The 21,467-nt window shown below is 38.1% G+C and overlaps 2 protein-coding genes across 2 annotated transcripts in view; one reads left to right on the forward strand and one right to left on the reverse strand.

Annotated features, from left to right (window-relative positions):
* The window catches only part of LOC149252364 (uncharacterized), a 103,826-nt gene that overhangs the window by 28,383 nt on the left and 53,976 nt on the right, over positions 1-21,467 (reverse strand). The gene's annotated exons all lie outside the window — the stretch shown is intronic.
* Positions 1,169-20,417, forward strand: LOC149252365 (uncharacterized). Its single transcript, XM_089460110.1, has 3 exons — positions 1,169-1,339; positions 1,463-1,910; positions 20,244-20,417. Exons 1-3 carry the CDS (start codon positions 1,212-1,214, stop codon positions 20,415-20,417), a joined length of 750 nt encoding a protein of 249 aa, XP_089316236.1. The 5' UTR covers positions 1,169-1,211.

Consider the following 21,467-nt stretch of genomic DNA (forward strand, 5'->3'; position numbering starts at 1 on the left):
GATGAAAAGCGTGACTGCACCCAAAGATTGGAGGATTTTAGGGCATCATGGGCACAAACAGGATGCACTGTTATGTCAGATGGTTGGACTGACCAAAAGGGGAGAACCCTTATAAACTTCTTGGTTAGTTGTCCCAAGGGGACTATGTTTATCAAATCTATTGATGCAACTCATCAAATCAAAGATGCAAGAACTTTATGTGATTCGCTGGATGTGTTTATTTTGGAGGTGGGTGCAGAAAATGTTGTCCAAGTCATAACGGACAATGCTGCAAATTATGTTGCTGCTAGTAGAATGCTTATGGACAGGCATCCTACTTTATTTTGGACACCTTGTGCTGCCCATTGTATTGATTTGATGTTAGAGGACATAAGGAAAATTCCCTTTGTCAAAGAGGTTGTTGACTCATCAAAAAGCATCACAAAATTTATTTACAACCACACATCTGTGCTTAGCTTGATGAGAAAATGCACCAACAACAAAGAGTTGGTGCGCCCCGCCATTACACGGTTTGCGACGAGTTTCATATCTCTTCAATCCCTCTTGAATTCTATGTGGGATTTGAAGAGAATGTTTCTTTCAGAGGAGTGGCGTGCTTCGCCAATGAGCCGCAAACCAGAAGGAGAAGCCGTGTGCAGACTAGTTTCATACCAGGAAGACTTCTGGGCGGGAGTGCAGGAGGTGTGCGCTTTTACTGAACCTTTGGTAAAGGTTCTTCGGTTGGTTGATGGTGAGAAGCCCGTAATGGGCTATTTGTATGAAGCCATGGACAGGGCCAAAGAAGCCATTCGGTCCTACTATGATGATAAGGGAGATGATGGGTTTCAGAGACAACTCCTTCTATGGGCAGTCATTGATGAGCGATGGAACAACACACTCCATCGTCCCATTCATGCTGCTGGGCTTTTCCTGAACCCTGCATTTTCTTATGCATGTGGGTTTAATTTTGATGTTGAGGTCGTGGAAGGATTATTAACCTGTGTCCAGAAGATGGTGAGATCTCCAGAAGAACGTATGGAGATCTCTAGACAAATTGAGCAATATAAGTTGTCAGGTGGCACATTTGGCTTTGAGATGGCTGTCATTGATAGGACGATTAAAATGCCAGGTATTTTTTAGTTTGTACTTTGTAACTTTGTTTCAAATTCCATTTTTTTCTTATGTTTATTTAAAATTTTATTTGTAATTTTGTTGTAGACGCATGGTGGAAGATGTATGGTGTCAGAGTACCCCTTTTGCAAAAGCTTGCCGTACGCATCCTCAGCCAAACATGCAGCTCCTCGGGATGTGAGCGCAATTGGAGTGTATTTGAAAAAATACACAACAAGAAGCGCAATAGGTTAACACTTAAACATTTAAAATATTGCAAATTTCCAAATAAATTTTTGAATTCATTAAAGTTTTAAACAATATTTTTTTTATAATATTAATTATTAATTATTATTTCATGAACTTTGTACAGGTTGGAGTCCCATAGACTTAATGACATGGTCTATGTCTACTACAATCTTCGATTGTGGGTGAGACAACTAGAGAAGACACCTGATACGGAAGCCATCTCATTGGATGGGATTGACACCACTGCTGAATGGAGGGTTGAGACCGAGAGGCCTCTCATGGATCCCACTGATGATTGGTTAGTGCAGGATGAGGGGGAGGAGGAGGGGGAGGAGCAGGAGCAGGAGCAGGAGCAGGAGCAAGAGGAGGAGCAGGTGGAGGAGGAGGAGCAGGAGGAGGAGGTGACACCGCCTACCCGGGCTACCACTACCACCAGTAGAGGACGTGGTCTCCGTCCACCTCAGCCTCCTGTAGCTGCTACTACTAGTTCTTCAGCTTCTAGAGCACGTCAGACTCCACTGCCATTTCCACCAGCACAAGCACCAGCTTCTACATCTAGAGGGAAACAGAAAGTTGTGCCATTTTCTCGCAAGAGGGGCAGAGGAAATCAATAGGATTAGACTTTCATTTTATTGTATATGACATTATGACATGATGAGATACATTATCATATTTTTTGTTGATATTTTGAGGCTGAGTTGGGACTCAGGACTTACTATTCAGGACATGATTCAATGTTATGTGTGATTTTAGCGCTAGAAATGATATTAAACATCTTATATATTAGTTTTTTTATCATATTTATGTGTCAATGTATTTATTTTATGTTGTAGATGGTTTAGATATTAAAAAAATTGAAAAAAAATGAAAAAAAATGAATATTTTTGTGCCAAACGCTTTTTTCCGCTTTTTTCCCGCTTTTAACGATTTTTTCCGCTTTTTTCCCGGCGCCGATTAAATCCCGATCGCGCTTTGTGCAACATTGGCATCAACACCAAGGAATCTAAGCTTGATTTCCCGCTTGTATCCAATGTTTATAGTTATCAGCAATATATCATTAATATCACAACATATCGCCAGATTTATCAGAAACAAATATTATCAACATAAAATATCATGATATTTTCATTAAAATATAATATCGTGGTACATTCATATTATCATTATATTTTTTGTATCACCTACTGATCAATGACACTTATCACCAAAAAATTTATGTCTTTACCCTCATTTTGCAGAGAAGTAGCAGATTGAGCTCTAGGAAGTTTGTCACCAATTTCCATCAATCAAACAAGGGAAAAGCCAGTGTTTTCATTCCATTAGCCAAGCTAATATGGAGAAGGGATTGACTTTGATCTAACATATTTGCCTTATCAGGTAGGTATAAAGTTTTATGCCTACATTTTCTTTGTTGGCCCTCATAATTGACAAAGGCTAGGATGCACGCTATGTGGAAACGAAAAATATGTGGAATCAACCACTTGAAATAACAACTTGTTAATTTTGAGTATGTTCTATGCTGAGATCAAATTTACTTCAATTTTCATGATAGTAAAATGCAGATAGAACATAACATAAATCGAAGAAAACAAACCAAGACAAGAGGAAACAAGATGTGGCGCTAGCCAGGGACAAACCCCAATGTGGGGAAACCCTTGATCAATTCTTCTTATGTTCTTCAATAGTTCAGCAGAGAGAGAGATAGTACATATACATCAGAAGTCAACATTTTGACTTGACAAAATAAGAGCAGAGATCTTGACTAAGAAGATAACACATGAGGTCATTGATCTGAACAGAGGTGATTCCATCACCATGCTGCACCCATCACTGTGTTGCACTTCATTACACCATGTTGCACCATTCATGATCACTATGCTGCACCCAACAATGTGTTGCATTAACCACACTGCATCCAACAGTGTGTTGCATTCATTGTCACCATGCTGCACCATCATACCATGTCCATCATCACTGTGCTGCACCATCACACCATGTCCATCATCACTTTGCTGCACTATGCTGCACCATCACACCATGTCCATCATCACTGTGCTGCACTTGACATTACTATGCTGTCTCAAATTCCAGTGCTGCACTTGACAACACTATGCTGTCCCTTCAGGCCTTAATATATTGATAAGGCCTCTTCCTCTTGGTGGATAGAAGCCTTCCTGTTTAACTGTGGCTAGGGCAGATTGTGACTAAGTCCTGCACTTAACAGCGTATGGGAGCTTCTCTTAACAGTGTATAATGGCCTCCTATGAACAGCGTATAAGGGACCCTCAAAGACTCTGCACAAGCTATATTTGAAACCTCCTTTCTGCGGATTTAGACAGCATATGAGACCCAACTCTATGACTGCAGTTAGGGCTTGTACTGACTGCATTTAGGGCACATAAAACCCCCCCTTAAACTGTGGCCTAGTCTTTTCAAAGATTGCGGATAGAAGACTGCATCTAGGGCCAGGACAGCGGCCAGATTTCTACTTCCTACTGTGGCTAGTGTAAGGTTAGATCCTCCCTTTAGGATTGTGTATGGAAGCCTTTCTAGAACAGCGAATACGTCTCTTCTAGACCAGCGTTTAGGCTTCTCCTGCTGCGTTGAGGAGGCCTCCTTCATAACAGCGATAAGGTCTTCTTACATGATTGCATTGAGGACTTTCTCTTCATGACAGCGTTGAGGATCTAGGGCAGCGTATCCCTCCTCTAGGGCAGCGTATCCTCTTTAGATCTCTCCTCCCACCAAAACCCAAAGACAAGTGGAGAGAGATCACAAGAGATGATTGTCAAATGACTTGAAGACCTCTCCTATTTATGGTGAAACGTTGAGGACAAGTGGGGGTAATTTGGTTGCTGGCCGACCTTGACGAATTGACCCATAACACAAATAAATTCATATCTCCATGAATACATATCGAAATTGGGTGATCTTTAGATCAATCCTACACCTCTCAACAAGAGGAATCCAAGAAAAATATCAGCTGCCATGAATAAGTAGACCCACATGGAGCTTGGCCCTAGTTGCTAATTTTAACACACCTTGCCAAAATGCCAAGGCATGAAGTAGATATTTTTCATTCGTCAACTGTAAAAATCATTCATATTTGAAATCAGTAAATTCTTGATATCGCTAGGAAGAGAGATGAGGAGAAAATATTGAGGCATGAACTTGCAGCTATACCAGATCCAAGAAGCATGGGAACCACCAAACCAGTGTTGCGGGGGAGCCCCCCCCCCCCTCGCTCCCGCTCCCAATCCGCGCTCCGGGCGGGAGCGACACGGGAGCGCACTCCCTAAAAAAAAATTTCGTTCCCTGCCTTTTTGGGAGCGTTTTGCCTTTTTTGCATTTTTTTTTGTAGTAATGTTCGAAATGCAATTTTTTTTGAAAGAAACAAATAGTTTTTGAGTGGGGCAGCTTAATGATCAAGTCTAGGCCCTAGTGACATTCTCCTTAATCTTCATTTTCATCCTTTTACTTAAATTTTTAACATTACCATGAAATGACTCAGGATGTTTGAGAGTGGTTTCGTCCTCATTGGGTTTCATATGGAGAAAGTAGAATTTTAGATTTCATTCAAAATCCAGCAAACTTATCAGTTTTTCAGGATTTCAGGATTGGGGGATTGCAATGTTTCCATTGAATTTTGTCATGTATTAGGGTATGGAACTCGTATTTAATCAAGAGCACCAATCCGTCTATGTACCTTGATGTTAGTGACATTGGTTGTCGAACTCCTCTATCATGACCCTCCTAAAAATGTACACATCACTCAAACAAAATCTTGACTTGACATGCTATGCTTTTTCTATCTTATGTTAATGCTTAGAGGGTGATATTAATGACAAAGATCCCTATACAGATACAAAGGTAATGACAAAGATACCTCTGGATATTAATGCTTGGAGGGTGATATTAATGACAAAGATCTTGATTTTGCAACAAGACTAAAAAATTAGACATTTCTCGTGGTGGCAAGAGGCCCAAGCATAAGAAGTAGATAATAGATTTACTTCTCTTTTCTAGTTTCTAGTAGCTTTTATAACTATTGACTCTTTCATATTTATTATGATATTTATTTAAACAATATATGACAATTTAAGTTTGAAGTTGGCAATTATAACTCACTAGTAATGAATTATGAATATGATGCTTCATGAAAGTTGAAATTTGTTTCATTTCATTTCATTTTATAACATTTCATTTCATGTTAGATATTATTTGTTGTAATGGTTACACTTAGCTTACAAGTACAACTTTGGTGATCAATGATGATAAATGTTATATATTGAATTTTGAAAGCTTGAAACTTTTAAGATTGATGAATCATGAGACTCAATATGTTGTATGTTACTATGTTACTAACTTGCAGACGTGGTTGATGAAGATTATAACTTCTAAATGATTGTTGTTATATGGTTCAATCTATGTTTTTTTTATGTTTTTTATATCTAATTCATCATTCTACATGTTTTTGTTGACATATATGTATCAAAAATTAAAATATATATATATTTTTAAAAAATCGCTCCGGGATTCGCTCCTGCTCCCAAGTAACACTACACCAAACTCTTAGGGGTGGGCAAAGTTGAAACCCAATATTCATCAACACCTTCCACAATGCCCTCAACATTCTCACCTTTCTTTATGTCAAGGTCAGTGCCTAGGGGACAAACTTATCTTAGGTCAATAGTTAAAACAAGGAAGGAGGAGGAAGTCGACAAGCTTGTGGCCAAATGTTTCTATGGAGTGACATTGCTTTTAGTATGGCAAAGAAACCATTCTACAATTAAATGTTTTAAGCCACTGCTATTGTTGGCCCAAGGTACAAGGGCCCTTCTTATAGTGAGTTGGGAGGGCCTCACATTCATGGGGAAAGGTTGATTGCAATCAAGGAATGGCTAAGCTTAGGGAATCATGAGAGATAATTGGATGCACCGTTAAGTCAAATGGTTAGACAAATGGGAAGGGCTTATCCATTCTCAATTCTTGGTCAATTATCCTAGGGGGAATGTTTATCAAATATGTTGAAAGTCTGTACATGTTAAAGATGCGCAATTATCATGTGAGTTGTTGGATGGGTTCATACAAGAGATAGGCCAACAATATGTTGTACAAATCATTATGGACAATGTTGCTAATAATGTTGTTGGTACCAAGTTTCTTATGGAGAGGCATCATATCATACCTTCCAATTTGTTGTCTTTCCTTTCTATCTATTTGCTATGCAATGGAAAAATTATTCATTGTCATGGGGAAAGGTTGATTGCAATCAAGGAATGGCTAAGTTTAGGGAATCATGAGAGATAATTGGATGCACCGTTAAGTCAAATGGTTAGACAAATGGGAAGGGCTTATCCATTCTCAATTCTTGGTCAATTATCCTAGGGGGAATGTTTATCAAATATGTTGATGAGTCTGTATATGTTAAAGATGCGCAATTATTATGTGAGTTGTTGGATGGGTTCATACAACAGATAGGCCAACAATATGTTGTACAAATCATTATGGACAATGTTGCTAATAATGTTGTTGGTGCCAAGTTTCTTATGGAGAGGCATCGTACCTTTAAATTCATTGTCTTTCCTTTCTATCTATTTGCTATGCAATGGAAAAATTATTCATTGTCATGGGGAAAGGTTGATTGCAATCAAGGAATGGCTAAGCTTAGGGAATCATAAGAGATAATTGGATGCATTGTTAAGTCAAATGGTTGGACAAATGAGAAGGGCTTATCCGTTCTCAATTCTAGGTCAATTATCCTAGGGGGAATGTTTATCAAATATGTTGATGAGCCTGCATATGTTAAAGATGTGAAATTACTATGTGAGTGTCTAGATGGGTTCATACAAGAGATAGGCCAACAATATGTTGTAAAGTCATTATGGAACATGCTGCTAATAACGTTGTTGCTACCAAGTTTCTTATGGAGAGTTATCATACCTTCAAATTTGTTGTCTTTCCTTTCTATCTATTTGCTATGCAATGGAAAAATTAGTCATTGTCTTTCCTTTCCATTTATTCCTTGTAGATGTTTGGTGGACAAACTAAAATAAAACAGTCCCAAAATCACAAAAACCTTGTCATGCTTGTGCTTAGTGAAAATTGCAACTTTTCATGGTGCAAGTGTAGTTGGCTTGTCTTTCAAAAAGCACATTGCAAGAAGCACAACATGTTAGAAATGTTCAATTTAAATTGTTAACTTTTTATAAATTCATTAATTTTAATTTATGCACATCATCCTCTACTTACAATATGACTAGCATACAAGTTAGAGCTCCACCACCCTTAATGCCATGGGCTATCTCTATTACAATCTCAGACTATGTGTGAAGCAAATTTGCAAAGCATCTGACATCGAGGCCATTTCATTAAATGTGATTAACACCCTGGATCCATGGAGGGTAGACGCCAACAAGCATGTCATGGAGGAGGCAGCTAGCTGGTTGGAGCAACATGTCAATGTTGGAGAGCGCAAGGGGGCTGAGAGGATTGGAGAAGGATATTCCACTTCTAGTGCAAAGACATTTAGAGGAGGAGAATGAGAGTGCATCGCAACCACCACCTCCATAAAGATAGGAGCTAGGAGAAGACATCTCACTTCGACTTCCACCTCATCCCCAACAATTGCACCTTCCACCTTACACCTTAGTGCTAGAACCTACATGCATATACACCCATTGCTTCCAAAAGAAGAAAGGTGACCTTTATCGATGAAAAGGGTAGAGGGAATCAATGATTCCTTAGTGCATTTATCATTGTAGTATCTAGATGCTTCATGATGATTCATCTCAAGAGATACAATTTATTTTGGATGTAACTTTGTATCAATAAAACACCAACCTTTTCATTAGATATCATCATTATGCAGAGGATACAGTCCAGCCAACAAGATTGTCCATTGAGTTATCAAACCTACAACAGTAACCCCCACCTATGATCATATGCCAAAAAACTATCAATAGGTCATTTCGACCTTGTCCAATGATTGATGATCCATAAACCTTCCTCGAGTTCTTGTATATCGCTTGTGCTTTTCCCACATGAGATGAGAATTGTTTACTGAATAAAATAAATAAAGGTTAAGGTTCAAGACAAATATCAAAAGTTAGTGTTGATGTGTGATGTATCACTTGACATCTTATACACATCTTGTATCTTAGTTTTATTTTCATATTTACGTAGCAATGAGTTTTTTTATATTGTTGTTGCTTTAGGTGTTTAAAAAATGAAAAGAAAAAGACAATTTTTGTAATTTTTCAAGTTTTCCAATATTTTCCATATTAATGTTAGTAAGTTATATTATGGACACTCAATGACATATTCATCAACATGGTAAATGTAACATTGCTTGCATCACACAAGCTCTCAATCTTATTCATTCCTCTAGTGCTAATGCCTTACTCTATGACTTACATTACTCAAACCCTAGGCCTTCTTACATCACCCCGAGTACAAAGGCTCCAAGACAAACCCTAGCACTGGCATTCCAAGCTTCCTGTCTATCCTAATATTTGCATCCCACAAACCCTAGGTCTTCTCTTGAAGCACCAAGGCCTCTAGGAAATGTTACAATGGAATATCAAGAACACATCAACATAAGCTCAAAGCCTAGTTCAAGCTAAGAATCACACAAAGCTCCAAGACACTTCTACTCTTCTAACACTCCATGTTCTACTTGTAGGGTTTAAATCACATAAACAATAGGTCTTCTTCTCTTACATCACACAAGTGTTAAGACCTAAGGTCATCCATAGTGCTAGCATTCATATTCATTTCTCCTATAAGGTCCACATCACAAACCCTAGAAGACCTCTGCAAGACAATTACAAAGATAGAATAAATAGTCAATAGTAGGTAATGACAAAGGTTGTTTCCTCCCTTTATAGAATAGGTGAGTGAGGCCAACATAAAACACGAACTAGTTCCACACAAGTAACACTAGACCTAGTTCAAATTAGCAACTTCACATGGAGTGCTAAAAAATATAAGGATGACAAGATTCACACTACTGTCTACTTATCCCCAAGGTGGTGTGCCCTCCAAACATGATGCCCCTTGGACCCAATGCCCCTCCTCCAAGATGGTGTATTATCCAACAACTTGTTAGTCCAACGCTGCCTCTTACAAGGCGTTTCGTTCTTCAAGTGAACTCATGCAAGGTGTTCCTCCTCTAACCATGTGCCACATGTCCTCGTGTGCCCAACAATCTTCAACTAGTGTGCCAAGGTAGCTATTTGATCCAATGCTTCTCCTGAACATATGTCTACATCCAAAACCAGCCTCCACAAATTATGCTCCTCAACCCAAGCATCCTCAAGTCAAGTATCCAACATCCAAAGAGTATGTCACATGGTCCCATGCTCTTTACGCTAAGTGCCCTCCTCAAAGTGCCCAACACCCATCCTCCTAGGTAGGTTCATTTCTTAATCAAGCAACCAACTCCCCCATTATGTACCAAATAAATTAGCATCATTCTACATAAGATATCAACCTCCCAGGTATATGCACTATGCTAGCACTCTATCTAAGGTCAAGCATCTACTCACATTGAGCCATCCATATATCCATCAAGCATCACTAATGGACTAGGACACCTAGCACCTTCCTAAAACAATCAAGCAGCCAACTCCCCATTATGTATCAAATGAATTAGTCATCATTCCACATAGGATATCAACCTCCTAGGTAAATTGCACTATGCTAGCACTCAATCCAAGGTCAAGCACATATTCACACTAAGCCATCCATATGTCCATTAAGCATTGCCAAGGGAGTAGGAGACCTAGCACTCTCCTAAAACATTTTTGGAAACAAAAAAAATTAACAATCAGAGGTCCTAACAACACTGATTTATTACCCGAACAAGAACAAATGAGAACAAACACAACGAATTTCCCTAACTTTCCCTTCGATAAATTTATTTAATAACTTCTCATGCCTAGAGGCCCTTTGAAAATTTTATAAACCATTAGGAATGGATATTCAAAAATTACTCAAAATTTAGCATGAGCAATCAAAAGACTTTGCACGGTCATAACACAACTTGGAGAGTGCAAAGAGCATTCAAGAAGCTATATTAACAAATAACACATTTAATTAATTTCAACACCAAGAGAAAGAGGGTGGATGGAGCTCTGCAAACCCTCACGATAGCTAGGGTTTCGCCCTAGCCATCCATCTTATGCTTCGTTTGCATGAATATTTTGCAAATCACTTTTGTAATGGTGAATTCCAATGATTTGGCAAAAAAGACAATTTCTTTTACAAGTATGGTTGTTGGTCTAGCAAGCTCTTCTTCGGTTTCATACAGTTCCATGTTGAAATTTGGTTTTGGTCTTCTGGTGGTTCAAGAAATTCCTTCCCTCGATGTTCCTTTGGATGAGGAAGCTATTAGATGTGAAAAGAAAAATTCTCTGAGCAAGGTTTCGTTTGCAAGTTTAACGGGTTTAGGAAGTTATCTGCACAAATGGATCTCTTAAACTTGGAAGCCCCTTTTGTCAAATGAGTTAAATAGTTACCTTTTAGCTTGGGCTTTTTTGTTGTGGTTTTTAATAACATAGAGGACAAGGAGGCCATTTGTGAAGTTGGGTTGTGGTTTTGGGGTAGTGTTGGTCTCTTCATGCAACCCTGGTCTCCCACTTTTGTGTTGAATCATATGGTAGCCATGGTCGGTATTTTCATCTTGAAAAAGAAATAAAAAATTCGAATTTAAAATTTGCCTCCAAAATCTATTAGGACGGTTGCGCCCCTAAGGGGCACCCATTCAACCCCCACTTGAAGGCTATATAAAGGAGATCATTTCTCCTCATTTGGACAAAAAACAATTTTGTCTCATGCATCTTTGATACAGCGAAATTACAGGAGGGCCGAAATTTCAGGCAATTGACTTTTGGCATGGCACTTGATAACAATATTGGTTACTGGTTTGCCTATTATTTTCTGCTATGGTTATTTCTGATGTAATAATGGGAACTCTCTCTCACACATAAGGAAAGATTTATGGGTTTTTCCCTAGCTGTGTGCCTAATTTTTTGTGTCTCTTGTCTTTTTGTTTCATGGTTATTTTACCGCTCTTTAATTTTTATTAGTTGATGTTTTTCTTCTGTATAACTGCCTAAGTGACATTAAATTTAATCTTATGTGAAACTAATGTTTAATTGATCATTGAAGTAGTTATTAGGTGAAGAAAAACCTAATTCTAGCACCTTCCCTAGAAAATCAACATGGTTTCAGAGCACAAGAAGATCGAAGAGCACGAATATCATCCAAGTGGAGCAAATTATGTTGGTTTGATTGTTGTTTGGCACAAAAACATCATTTAAAGGACAAAAAGGGATTTTTGTTGGTTCTTGAATGTTGTTTTGGCCCAAGATTATTGAAAGAGATTTTGGTCTGAGTATTACAGAAATCTGAAGTCATATGAATTTCAGGAATCTGTGATCACAAGAATTACAGTGGTCTGATGGTGATTCGAAATTTCAATGGTCTAAGGTGAATCTAATTACAATAGACAAGTGTCCTGAGACAAGCAAGGATCTCCAAGAAAATCGTGAGGGTCCTTATAATATTTAAACGCCATGACAAACCAAGAGTTACACAAAAAATCAAATGGTAAACCCGCTAATGAAATTTGTGGACTCCCTCAACGGTCCTGAGACCCTATGATAGACGTGACTCCTAAAATAGGTGCACAATCTGTATCAGATTGAGTTTCTGAAGTTGACATGGCTCTTATAGTAGATCTGATCTTAAGAAATAATCACAAGAGTCTGACGAACAAGACTAAATCTGTTGTCGTGAATTGAATCTAGAATACTCGTTGTAATATTTTCACACTCCTATCCAGTGAGCTTTGTGCAGCCCGATAGATGGCCAATCGACATTAAGAAATCATAGTCAAATTATGGACTTGTGTGATAGTTTACATATCCTTAGCACCTTTCTCTCCATAGTAACTATGCTTTACATCTTTGAAATAGAAGTGTGAAATCTTCCTGTGGAATAATGCGAGTGTTTATATCTATATTTCCAAGCTCAGGACCGAGACATCTGGAGAAGTCAAAATCAAAATAATTAAGTCTAATCATTGGGGAAGGCGCAACACTGTGCAAGTGTATGTTTTAAATGGTGATTAGAGTTCGTGTACCTGATCAAGAAGTTTAGACAGAGACCAACGAAAATTGTATACCTATAAGATAAAAGGATCTGATCCTAAGGAAGTTTAAGAACCCAAAGTCTATCTCTTGAATCATTCATGTGACCTGAATTTCTATAATAAGTCTAGTAATCTCAAAGAATAATAGCAAAGGCAAGGATCGTTGATGACTAAAGGTGATTGACGTTTAATCTCTCCAAAGTTGATGTTTATATATACAAGAAGAACAAATTTCTTCTACAAGTAATCCGACCTAATTCAATTATCAGAAATACTTAAAATCATCTTATGTAGAAGAATTATTATGAAGAGCATTCAACAATGTTAGGTGGCCTACAAAATAACTTCAAAACATTAAAGAAGTTGCTTAACGAAGTGTTGGAAGTTGGAACTCTGTTATTGTCACAATCGTGACAAAAGAAATCTCTTGATCTAAAGCACATCACTGATGGATTTAAAAATGTGTTAATATTGTTAATCCCTAGGAAGATTGAAATTGAGTTGAACAAGAATAACTTGGAATGTATGGACATATCCCTAGTCTGATATCATGAACAATGAAGTTGGTCATAAATGCAAGGGTGAATGTTTTCATCTAGGGGTTGTAAACCCTAGACAAATCGAAAAGATATTTAAGGTTTGAAGTGGAAACCCAGCCAAATTATTATGAAGTCAAAAGGGGATTGAAAATGAAACACTTGGCCTGTAGATTAATCGCTTCTGCTTAAAAGGGAAACCTTGCTCCTAGAAGTTTTGACATCATGATAAGGTTGTTTGCAGTTTGGATGCAAGGAGACCAAAGACCAAGAGGGAGTTGTCACGATCTCAAAAAGATAAGTATCTTGTGTTTCTTTTGTTATTTCAATTAACACTGGCATTGGATTCTATGATTTGTAAAACCCTGAGTTGGGTTTGGAGAAGAAAATCTATGTCTAATGAACCTAAACTCTAATTCCTTATTGATAATAAGGACTTGTTGATGACATGGACTCGTTGATGATGAATTGGACTAGACTCCTTGATGATGATGATGATGATGTTGATAATGATAATAAGGACTTGTTGATGACATGGGCTCATTGATGACATGGACTCGTTGATGATGATTTTGTTAATTTTAGGTATGTTCTATGCTTAGAGCAATTTATTTCAATTTTCACAGTTAGCTCAATATCTTTTCCACATTAACAATCACATCAACATTAAAGTAAACTGCAGATAGAACATAAACATAGATCGTAGAAGACAAACTAAGACAAGAGGACACAAGATGTGGCGCTAGTCAAGGACAAACCCCAATGTGGGGAAACCCTTGATCAATTCTTCTTATATGTTCTTCAATAGTTTAGTAGGTAGAGAGAGAGAGAGAGAGAGAGATAGTACATTTACAGCAGAAGTCAACACTTTGACTTATCTAAATAAGAGCATAGATCATCTGTAAGAAGATGATACATGAGATCAGTTGAAGACATCTTGCTTCAACTAATTCTCCAAGGTGACTCCTTCACCTATCATCGTGTTCCATCTCGTCATCATGCTACACCTCACCGTGCTGCACCAATCATCACAATGTTGGACCTCATGACTACTGCACCTAATGCTGCATTGTTGTCCCATGTGCAATTGTTGAACCATGTTGTCATACAGCATGTCTCATGTGCTTGCAGTACCATGCTTGCTGCTGTTATCCATGTTGTCCATGATAGCCATGTTGTCCATGCTAGATGTTGTACCATGCTTCTTGTTGTACCATGTGCCTTCTGCCATGTCACCGTTGTTGTCCCACTTAGCCTTGCCATACCTATCAGCTGTACCATATGTCTAAGCATACCTTGCTATTGTCCATGTGTCTTAGCAGCATTATGCTTGTTGTTCCATGCATCTTAACATACCTTGTTGTTGCCCCATACATCTTAGCATCACTACGCTTGTTGTCCCATGCATCTTAACCAATGTGGAAAAAGTCTAAGTCGGGATTAACTCGACAAGGGTCCAAAAGTTGAAAAACTCGTCAAAGTCAGGAGTTTTTTTAAAAAGTCGGCAAAAAGTCGACAAAATTAAAAAAACACAAAATTATTCTTTTTTTTTTTATTTTTTAACATCTAGAGTATCCACAACATCAAATAAATGCATTTCCACATAAACATGTAAAGAAAGCTAATATATAATATGTATATGAAGTCTAGTGCTACATCACATATCAAAATAGTGAATCAATTCCTGAATTTTGAGTCCTGTCTAAGTCTCAACTCTCAAGAGTCAAAATATCAACAAAAAATATAATAAATGTATATCATGAGTCATCTAAAAGTTATCAAGTAATCAGTCACTGAGATCCTCTTCCCCTTTTAATTTTTGTTTCCGCTAATTGTATTAAGAAATAAGTCATGCATTTATTCAGTAGATTGTAATCTGCTTGGGTAATAAGGTGTCAGGTGGTAGGTCCAATGAAAATTAACAGTGAGTATCACAGTAGATGTGAAAATTAACGCTTGGTGACTCCACGCTGCTTATTTTCTGAGAAAACAGTAGATGTCAGATTACTAACCTAGCCTTGGCATCTATTATTCAAAAACTCTTAGAGGTAAAATCCACTTCTGATACATAACCTTTCCCCACATTTACAAGGAGTTCACCACTAAAGAATATTCCCTTTCAAAACGTGCTCTCATTGCAGGAAGGATCTTTGCTGTCACAAGATTTCACAGGTACTTTGTTCCTATCTGAAAAATGGGTTCTTTTTTGAGGCACTAGTTTTGTTTTTTCTGGACAGGTTGTTGCTATTTGATCTTCATGACCTCCTCTTTGTTGTTTCTTCTGGAAGCATTCAACAATTGTAACAATGTTTTTGATGGTGCGGCGTTCTTTCTACGGAAGACTGTTGTATGCCTGTCCTTTTGGTACTTTTGTAATCTTTTGAAGGGGCAGTGGACGTTGAGTTTGGATCACTGAAAGCCTGGAGGCTTAGCCAATGTATACTTTGCTTTCTAACTAGAAATATGAAGTATAAAGATTTGTTTTTCCTTGGAAAACAAAAACATATCTTAACCTCAAAACTAACAGATTACAAATGAGATTACTATGCTCGCAAGAAGTATGACAAACAATACAATGCAATAACTTGAAAATGCATGGATGGAAGCTTCAATTTACAGTTTTTTCACCTTTGCGACCTCTTTATCTGCGGCCTGGGAAGGGAGGCAAAGTTTTTGGGTCGACTCCCGATTAAATCGGGAGTATAAGGGAAAAATCACAATTTTTTCCTTCATGAAAAAGTCGCCAAAAAGTCGGGGGATTAAATCGTTTAGTTCAAAAAATCACGTTTTTAGGATTAAATCGCGATTTTTTGCAGACTTTTTCCACACTGATCTTAACATACCTTGCTACTGTCCCATACATCTTAGCGGCACTATGCTTGCTGTCCCATGCATCTTAACATGCTGTCCCATGCATCTTAACATACCTTGTTGCTGTCCCATACATGTTAGTAGCACTACGCTTGCTGTCCCATGCATTTTAACATACCTTGCTGCTGTCCCATACATTTGTTGTCCATGCTTGTTACTATCCAATGAGTTTGCAGCACCATGTACCTTTGCTGCCATGTCACAACTGGTGTCTTGCCTTAGCATTCTTTTGTTGTCCCATTTATTATATAGCTGTCCCTTGCAGCTCCATGCTTGCCATGCTTACCATCTGTTGTTTCACCATGCTGCACTACTGTACTACATCACAGGTTAGGGAATCACCCTACAGCCCTTATTCTCCATACAATTCAGCAAGACAGCCTTCTAAAGACTGTGGTTCTCCAAGGGAATAAGCCTCCACACCTATGCTATTGCTTTTGTCTTGTATAACTGCAGTTAGGGCCACGTTGTCCCTACAGCTCCTTCACGTTGTCTAAGGCAACCTCTTTGTTGTTCCTTTGATCCTTTATACGGCGGCTAAGACTCTCTTGTTTGACTGCAGTTGGGGCTGAATTAGACCAGCGTTTAGGGTTGGATTACACCATCGTTTAGGGTTTCCTTTAGGTATGCGTTAGGGCAGCTTTTAGTCTGCGTCTAGGGCTGCCTTCCATCTACGTCTAGGGCAGCCTCTTTTCCTCCAACATCTAGGGCTTCCACTCCTAGATTTCTCTTCCACTAAAACCCAAGACAAGTGGAGAGAAATCAAGATAGAAGTGTGTGTGTAAAATGACTCTCAAGTCATCTCCTTTTATACTAAAACGTTGAGCACATGTGGGGTTTATTTGGTTGCTGGCCAACCTTGACGAATTGTCTTATAACTTATCGGAATCGGATGATCTTTAGATCAATCCTACACCTCTCGATGAGAGGGATCCAAGAAAAATATCAGCTGCCATAAATAAGATGACCCACATGGAGTTTGGCCCTAGTTGCCAATTTTAACAGATTTGGACTAGATGATAATGATGATGTGGACTCAATGATATAGACTCCTTGATGATGATGAAGATATGGATTTGTTAATAAATGTGGATTCCTTGATGATGATGATATGAACTCATTGATAATGTAGACTCCTTGATGATGATGATGATGATATGAACCCCTTAATTACTTGAATTCCGTGAACTTTTTGTTGATGATGAGAACTCCTTAATGATGATGTAAACTCTTTGATGATATTATGGATTCGTTGATGATGTGGACTTCTACATGATGTGAACTCTTTGATGATGGTATGGACTTCTTAATAATGTAATGAGATTAACTCAATTTGAGAAGGCTATGATCAAGACGGAGTTGACACACTCTCAAAAGATAATTATTATCTTAATTCTTTCTATTGATTGTTTCATTATGAGTCTCTTGGCTTGCTTAATTGTTCTTATTCTTCCATAGCCTCATCGTAAAGATTGTGGGTACATAAAGAAGAATACCAAGGTGTGGCATATCGTTGGAAATATTGGAAGAACAATGTGACAAAAGGACTCGTGATAGGCTATGTACTCAGAGGGAGCAGACAAGATCAAAGGAATTATGTGTAAGAGGTAGTTGTTTTTTAGGCATGAACTTGGTACAATGGATAGCAAGTCCATCGACATCTCCCAAATGAATGATTTGAAGAGTTGCAAGACTCTGATATTGATTGGTTGTTGATGCCTGCTTTTGAGAAGCCACTTATCATGTGTTGGATTTGATTATGGTTGGTTGGATACTACTACTGATGAAGCCACTTATCATTTATTGGATTCAATTATGGTCTATTGGATTCTACTATAGTTGTTGATGAAACCACTTATCATTTGCTAGATTCGATTATGGTTTGCTAGATTCTACTATGGTTGCTGATGAAGCCACTTATCATTTGTTGGATTCGATTATGGTTTGTTGGATTCTACTATGGTTGCTAATGCCTGCTTCTGTGAGAAGCCATTTATTATCTGTTGGATTCGACTATCGACATTGATATTCAATTCTATGGTTGTCGATAATTGCTTATGTGAGAAGCCACTGCTGAAGTCTATTATTGTTTGTTGATAGTTGTTGATGTTTGCTTTTGAGAGAAGCCCCCTGAAGTTGAATGAACAACTGTATGTTGTGTTTGATAAAGACCTAAGATACACCATGGCTACATTTATAATGTTGACTTGGTTGTCCATGTTTATATGATGAAATTGGAATGACTGAGAATCCCCATGAAGAGGGAACACCGATTACATAGCATCATATTATGGACCATCCCCTGTAGGCTATGTGCCTAGAGACCTTGTGGTCCGACCGTCCAGGAGATGTACTGTTGATTCCTCATGTAGGATGTGTGTCATGAGACCTTGCGGTCCGGGAGATGTATTATTGATTCCTCTTGTAGGTTGTGTGCCGTGAGACCTTGTGGTCCGAGAGATGTATTCCTCCTGTAGGTTGTGCCATGAGATGTTGTTGTCCGGGAGATGTATTGATGATTCCTACTATAGGTTGTGTCGTGAGATATTGTTGTCCAGGAGATGTATTAATGATTCCTCTTTTAGGTTGTGTGCCATGAGACCTTGTGGTCCGAGAGAAGTATTCCTCTTGTAGGCTCTGTGTTGTGAGACATTGTTATTTGGGAGATGTATTGATGATTCCTCCTATAGGTTGTGTGTCGTGGGACCTTGTGGTCTAGGAGAAGTATTCCTCTTGTAGGCTATGTGTCGTGAGACATTATTGTCAGGGTGATGTATTGATGATTCCTCCTATAGGATGTGTGACGTGAGACCTTTTGATCCAGGAGAAGTATTCCTCCTGTAGGTTGTGTGCCATGAGACATTGTTGTCTGGGAGATGTACTAATGATTCCTCCTGTAGGTTGTGTACAGTGAGACCTTGTGGTCCAAGAGATGCTTTGTTGGTTCCTCCCTTAGGTTGTGTGCCATGAGACCTCATGGTCAGGGACATGCTTTGAGATGGATGTTATGTATATTTCCTTGCGATGAGACTGATGATCTCTCCCTTAGGTTGTGGGTTGTAAGGCCTAATATTGGTCGAAGAGATTAATCCCGACAGAGAGAGAGAGAGATTTGTATTTGTGATCTCTTCCTTAGGTTGTGGATTGTGAGACCTATGATTGGTCGGGACGATTGATCTTGAGAGAGAGAATGAAAAGTACCTACCTGACTAAGAGGGAGTGTTGAAAAATATGGTAGCCATGGTCGATATTTTCATCTTGAAAAAGAAATTAAAAATAACAAATATATATATATATATATATCGAATTCAAAATTTGCCTCCAAAATCTATTAAGGCCAGTTGGGTCCCTAAGTGGCACCCATTCGACCCCCACTTGAAGGCTATTTAAAGAAGATCATTTATCCTCGTTTGGACACAAAACAATTTTGTCGCATGCATCTTTGATCCAGCAAAATTACAAGAGGGCCGAAATTTAAGGAGGATGCCAAAATTTATAGAAATTGACTTTTGGCATGGCACTTGATCACAATCTTGGTTACTGGTTTGGCTATTATTTTCTGCTTTGGTTATTTTTTACGTAATAATGAATCTGGAACTCTCTCTCATATAAGGAAAGATTTATGGGTTTTCCCCTTGTGGGTTTTGCCCTAGTTGTGTGCCTAATTTTTTGTGTCTCTTGTCTCTTTGTTTCAAGGTTATTTCACTGCTCTTTAATGTTTATTAGTTGATGTTTTTCTTTTGTATAACTGCCTAAATGGTATTAAATTTAGTGTTATGTGAAACTAATGTTTAGTTGATCATTGAAGTAGCTATCAGGTGAAGAAAAACCTAATTCGAGCAAGTGCCCTAGAAAATCAACATTTTGATCTAATAATGACATCAATCTCTACGGCTTCAGTTTGGGTAAGGCTTCTGACCCTTCCCTTGCAATTTTGGAATCTTCCGTCGCTTTCCTCTATTGGGAATGCGTTGGGAAAGTTCTATCACCATTGTCCTGAAACTGCAATTTTTTTCAAGACTGCTTGTGCCTGTATATGTGTGGAAATGAACTTCAACAAGGGTTTTCCCGCGGAGATTAATCTAACGGCTCCAAACTATGTTTGGGTCCAAAAGCTAAACTATGAGAATATTTCTTTCTAGTGCAGAGCATGCTATGAAAAGGGAAGATAATTAAAAATTGCCCCAAGTGTTTACAAAACAGCAAAGACCAGAAAATAGTTACAGAAAAAAACAACAAAAAAAACAAAATTTAAGAAATTTAAATTTCAATAAATAAACCAAAAAAAAAATTAAAAAAACAAAAATACCCGAAGAACCAAATGGTGGGAAGGATTTCAGGGTATTCATTATACGATATTCAAAGAGGATGTGCTTCACGATAAGAAAGAACTAGAAGACAAGACAGCAGCAGATATGGCCAAAGAAATTGCATCAGCGGCAACAAAAGCCAAACAGGAAATACTAAATGCCAATGATGATCCTCCAAACTCAGCAAAAGTAGAAAAGCAGTAAACCCTCGTGATAACGGATCCCGTCCTGAATCCACAAGTATTCTTGCTGGAAAAGCATCTCCTTGGGTAGATCAGGCAGGTGAGGAAGAATCCAAATTTCACTTTCTAAGAATTATATGTCTGAAATAGAAGAAAACACAAGCTAGACTCAAGTTGGGAAGAAAGGAAAAGGCATTTTGCCAAGGAAAACAAGGAGTCAGACTAAGTCAAAACAAAAGTAGTGAATAATGGAATGTAAATGTATTTGGATATTGGGAATTTTTAGTTGGAAAGGGTCTAAAATTTTTGTGTCATGGGGAACTCGTTTGAGGGTTTGGATTGAGCCCCCGTGCTCAATTTCAAACCTTCAATGAAGATTGGAATATATAAAGGTTCTGGCCTAGTTACCAGATTTTTTAATAATACAAATTCCTATCCTTTTCTTTGAAAAAACAAAGTACACATTTCTCTTAAGATCATGACCATCCCATGAATATTTATTCAAATTTCAAATGACTATGAATGATAATAATTAAAGAATAGTTTTGACTGATTTAGTTATTATTAATGTTTCATTTGAAAAGTCATGACCTGAATCCACTCGACTCTTTGGTCATACCAAGTCAAGCATTGAGCCAAATCTAGTAACATTGGCTGATACAAATTCCTAAATTCCATTCTCTTCTATTAGAGGTAAGGTTGAAGTGGTTAAACTGAACAGTTGGGCACCTTTCTAGTCCTCTACAATTGTCTTGACAAGACATCAACTGCCAATCAACTCAATTATTTACTCTGAACAGATACATTATTGTTTACTTCACCCTTCAAACGCACCAATTGTCAACTAAATCACAATTTTTCATTATGATTTGAATGCATACAGTGAAATAGTTATTACAATCATGTTCTTTAGTTAGTTTTTATGATAGGAGATCCCCTTTTTCATAGAGGACGCAAGTCAAATTATGCATCACCTAGGAACATCATATGCCTCTTACATTTTTTAGACCTTGAATGAGTGCTCACTAATGCTCCAGAAAAAAGACGCAACTTCTCCTGCTTGAAGAGCAGA

This window comes from Pinus tabuliformis, chromosome 7 (genome assembly GCF_031772625.1).
Source record: "Pinus tabuliformis cultivar Carrire ecotype Pingquan chromosome 7, CPIR1, whole genome shotgun sequence".
NCBI lineage: Eukaryota > Viridiplantae > Streptophyta > Pinopsida > Pinales > Pinaceae > Pinus > Pinus tabuliformis.